Source organism: Eretmochelys imbricata, chromosome 13 (genome assembly GCF_965152235.1).
Source record: "Eretmochelys imbricata isolate rEreImb1 chromosome 13, rEreImb1.hap1, whole genome shotgun sequence".
Classification (NCBI taxonomy): Eukaryota; Metazoa; Chordata; order Testudines; family Cheloniidae; genus Eretmochelys; species Eretmochelys imbricata.
The window spans coordinates 35,722,112-35,727,251 of NC_135584.1; the positions used below are offsets into that span (position 1 = coordinate 35,722,112).

The 5,140-nt window shown below is 41.0% G+C and overlaps 1 protein-coding gene across 1 annotated transcript; it reads left to right on the forward strand.

The window, feature by feature from the left end:
- The first annotated feature begins 2,619 nt into the window (after window positions 1-2,619).
- On the forward strand, window positions 2,620-3,399 carry LOC144273187 (olfactory receptor 10A7-like). Its single transcript, XM_077831724.1, has one exon. The coding sequence runs from the start codon at window positions 2,620-2,622 to the stop codon at window positions 3,397-3,399; it is 780 nt and encodes a 259-aa protein (XP_077687850.1).
- Window positions 3,400-5,140: the final 1,741 nt, after the last annotated feature.

The following is a 5,140-nucleotide window of genomic DNA, read 5'->3' on the forward strand; positions in this document are numbered from 1 at the left end:
AAAATCTAGTCAGTTATTTGGGTACCTGAATGCAGCTTTTTCTCTGTCTCTGTCTCTCTGCCTTTTATCATCTATCTATCTATCATGGGAGAAAGAACGGCTCATGGAAATATGTGGTTTATGTTAGCAGGCAGCAAATTAGGTATTGAAATCCTTAGTGAAAAAATAAATGACTCTTTCAAGTTGTCCTCTCCTCTAACTCCTTTTTATAATTCAGCTGTAGCTGTCATAAAAACTAATGTATGCAGTGTTGTTGTAGCCAGGATATTAGCGGGACAAGCTGGGTGAGATAATATATTTTATTGGACCACTTCTATTGGTCAGAAAGACAAGCTTTCAAGCTTACACAGAGCTGAATTTGGTCCAATAAAACATATTACCTCACTCATCTTGTCTCATGAAAATTCATGATAGAGATCAACTTCCTTGACTTAAACTGAAGGATATGTGCATTAAAAAATATGTATAATCCCTTTGGATTCTATGCCTTATTTTGTACTGACTCATGAGAAGCGTGGGCTGAATCTCTTCTCACTCACGTAGTGTAAATCAGGAGTAACTCCACTGGAGTCACTTGGGTTCATTTTCCCCTCACACTGGTGTAAATTAAAGTCTCTTGTTCCTTCATTGGAAGCATCTAGCTCTGGCCATGGTGGGGGAAGTGTTAAACTTCATGATTTATGTCATAAGACTAGCGATTATACAGTCACGGAGAAATGCATATCGGACAGTGAGGGTGGGATTATTTATGCATCCCAGGAGCTAAGGCGATCCTAAGATGCATGAACAGGAGAATGCCAAGTCGGAGTAGAGTGGTTATTTTACCACTGTATTTGGCACTGGTGTGACCGCTGCCAGAAAATTATATCAAGTTCTGATGCCCATAATTCCAGAAGAATATTGATAAATTGGAGAGGGTTCAGAGAAGAGCCACAAGAATGATTAAAGGATTAGAAAATATGCCTTGCAGTGAAAGGCTTGAGGAGATCAATCTATTTACCTTAAGAAATAGAAGGTAAAGGGGTAACATAATTACAGTCTATAAGTATCTATAAGGGGAACAAATATTTAATAACAGTCTCTTCAATCTAGCAGACTGAGGTCTAACTCCATACAATGGTGGGAAGTTGGAGCTAGACAAATTCAGATTGGAAATAATTAATTTTTTAATAGTGAGTGTAATTAACCATTGAAACAATTTACTAAGATTCGTGGTTGAATCTATCTCCATCCCGGGAAATTTTAAACCAAGATTGGATGTTCTAAAACAGGTTCTCAAACTGTGGTCCATGGACCACCAGTGGTCCGTGAGCTCCGTTCAGATGGTCCGCGGATAGTTTCCTCTAAGATGCATGCCTGGATGGCCGCACATAAGAGAACGAAGGGCCACCCACCTAATTAGTGGAGCTGCTCCGGCGTGGCTCCACTAATTAAGTGCCTGGACCCTGGAGAAGACACACATGTAAGGTGGTGGCCTTGGGAAGAATAGGGAGTGAATGGGAGGGGGAAGTGGGGTGAGAAGAGGGGATGGGGGAATTTGGGATATGCAGGACTGTGGCAGCCAGAGAAAGGGGCAACTTTCCCCAGCCCCAGTTTGGGGCTGCTGTGGTGTGGGAGAGAGTGAGAGACCCCCCATCCTTCCCAGCCCCAGTTTGGGGGCTGCCATGGCTGGGGAGAGAGGGCACATCCATCACTTTATAAAGGTAAGACTACTAATATTAAAATATGAGTTGTGTGCTTTTGTTTGTAGAACTAATACAAATTCATTATTACTAAGTTTTTTTTTATATAGTGCTTTTATCCAAAGTGCTTTGGCTAGCTAATAGTACAAGCAACATTTGTAAAGATCATTAAGTGGTCTGCTGAGACCCTCAGCAATTCTGAAGTGGTCCGTGAAAAAAAGATTGAGAACCACTGTTCTAAAAGATCTATTCTAGGAATTGTTTTGGGGAAGTTCTATGCCCCGTGTTATACAGAGATCAGACTGAATGATCATAGTGGTCCCTTCGGGCTTTGGAATCTATGAATCTATTTTAAAATTGTCTAAGTCAGTAAGGTGCCAATATTCCACTAAGTAGCAGGAGGTAGGACACCAGCTAAGATGGCAGCAGCTGGATCTGTGGATAAACAGAATAATCGCATCAACTCTCACAATAGGAGGTGGGTTACCAGCATAAAAATGAATTTGTATACTAGGCAAATCAGACATTGAGACTGATGAGGACTAAATAAAAGGCTATATAGATAGAGAAACAATGTTGGCTATACAGTTGAAATGCAAATCATTTTGCTCATCAGGATTCTAGACCCAGCTCTTCGGAAGCTAAATAGCAGAGAGAAGGGAATATCAATAACTCTAGAATTAAATATAAGATATTCGCTACAAAGTTATGTTATGTTAAAATTGCCAAGTTTTCTCCCCCTTAGATGCAATCAATAGAAAACACAGAGTGGGAAAATCAAACCACCATCACAAAATTCATCCTCCTTGGATTCAGAAATCTCACTGAACTGCAGATACTTCTCTTACTGCTGTTTTTAGTTAGCTACTTTGTGACAGTGGCTGGGAACATCCTCATCTTTGCTCTAGTTGTGGGTGATCAACAACTTCACACTCCCATGTACTTCTTCCTTGGGAACTTGTCCTGCTTGGAGACCTGCTACACCTCAACCATCCTGCCCAGGATTCTGGCCAGTCTCCTAACTGGTGACAAAACTATTTCTTTTAGGGGCTGCATGGTACAAATGTATTTCTTTGGTTCTCTGGGAGCTACAGAATGTTACCTCCTGGCAGCAATGTCTTATGATCTGTATTTAGCAATATGTAAACCCCTGCACTATGCAACCCTTATGAATAGCAGGTTCTGTCTACTGCTAGCAGCTGGCTCTTGGATAAGTGCATTTCTAGCTATTAGCATAATAGTATTGTTGGTGTCACAATTAACTTTCTGTGGCCCCAATGAAATTGACCATTTCTTCTGTGATCTCACCCCTGTGTTAAAACTCTCCAGAACTGACACCCGCCTGATGGAACTTACAGCTTTCATATTCGCCTCAATTTTTACTCTCCCCCCATTTCTATTAACTGTTATATCGTATGTTGCTATTATAGCCACCATCCTGAGAATCTCGTCTGCCACTGGGAAACAAAAGGCCTTCCTTACCTGCTCCTCTCACCTCATGGTGGTTACAGTTTTCTATGGGTCCCTAACGATTGTTTATGTCTTACCCAAAAATGATAACCTGAAGGACCTGAACAAAGTGTTCTCTGTCTTCTACACAGTCCTGACTCCCCTGCTCAATCCCCTCATCTACAGCCTGAGAAACCGGGAGGTAAAAGAGGGCCTTAGAAAGGGGTTAAGTAAATTTCTGCTTTGCACAACAATGCAGACACTGTGAACCATTTAGTAGGACAAAAATGAAACTGAGAGCATCTATGGTTCCATTGGAACCACGGAGAGTTAAGCATCTAGATACTATTGAAAGCTCCATTAGGTGCCTAAATATCTATATCCTAAGTTGCTCACAGGTAATCAAAGTTGAATTTAACCTTACTAATAGAGAAAATTGATTAAAAAAAAAACCTTTAAAAAAGGCCTTATTTTGCAAGAAAAGTTTTACATCAAACTGTTTAAAACCTTTTTTTTTTTAAAAATATATTTTTTAATTAAATCAGATTTTTTTTATAAATGATTTATTTCCTACTTCCTTCCTTTTTACCCCCTTTATCTGTTTTTTTCAGTGGCAAAATGGAAAGAGGAAAAAAAGGTATGTGTGACTGTCATAAATATAAAGAGAACACTTTTAAAATCCCTCCTGGCTAGAGGAAAAATCCTCTCACCTGTAAAGGGTTAAGAAGCTAAAGGTAACCTCGCTGGCACCTGACCAAAATGACCAATGAGGAGACAAGATACTTTCAAAAGCTGGGAGGAGGGAAAAAAACAAAGGGTCTGTGTCTGTCTGTGTGATGCTTTTGCCGGGGACAGAACAGGAATAGAGTCTTAGAACTTAATAAGTAATCTAGCTAGATATGCGTTAGATTATGATTTCTTTAAATGGCTGAGAAAATATTCTGTGCTGAATAGAATGAATATTCCTGTCTGTGTGTCTTTTTGTAACTTAAGGTTTTGCCTAGAGGGATTCTCTATGTTTTGAATCTAATTACCCTGTAAGGTATTTACCATCCTGATTTTACAGAGGTGATCCTTGTATACTTTTTACTTCTTCTATTAAAATCCTTCTTTTCAGAAACTGAATGCTTTTTAATTGTTCTTAAGATCCAAGGGTTTGGGTCTGTGTTCACCTATGCAAATTGGTGAGGATTTTTACCAAACCTTCCCCAGGAAGTGGGGTGCAAGGGCTGGGAGGATATCGGGGGAAAACGTTTCCAAACGGGCTCTTTCCTAATAAAATAAACCCGATCAGACGTTGGGTGGTGGCAGTGGAAGTCCAAGGGCAAAGGGTAAAATAGTTTGTACCTTGGGGAAGTTTTAACCTAAGCTGGTAAAAGTAAGCTTAGGAGGTTTTTCATGCAGGTCCCCACATCTGTACCCTAGAGTTCAGAGGGGGAAGGAACCTTGACAGTGACCATTCGGGGGAAATCTTTCCACGTACATCTTATGAGTTCTGGTGGATACTGGGAATTCTCCATGCTTGTCTATGTCAGACTGCACAATTTATTTTGATGGTAAAGCTGGTCTTTGCCTTACTGCTGTCTTTTTACCTCCACCATGGACTAACATTCCAAGTGGAGGTAGTGCAGGGCTAACAAAAAAAGGGCATGTGGGAATGATATCAGGAGAGCCAAATCGCACCTGGAGCTGCAGCTAGCGAGAGATGTCAAGAGTAACAAGAAGGGTTTCTTCAGGTATGTTGGCAACAAGAAGAAAGCCAAGGAAAGTGTGGGCCCTTACTGAATGAGGGAGGCAACCTAGTGACAGAGGATGTGGAAAAAGCTAATGTACTCAATGCTTTTTTTGCCTCTGTCTTCACTAACAAGGTCAGCTCCCAGACTGCTGCGCTGGGCATCACAAAATGGGGAAGAGATAGCCAGCCCTCTGTGGAGATAGAGGTGGTTAGGGACTATTTGGAAAAGCTGGACGTGCACAAGTCCATGGGGCCGGACGAGTTGCATCTGAGA

Bases quoted from the DNA above. Each gene is read 5' to 3' on its own strand.
- LOC144273187 (XM_077831724.1), top strand. From the start codon at position 2,620: ATGTACTTCTTCCTTGGGAACTTGTCCTGCTTGGAGACCTGCTACACC.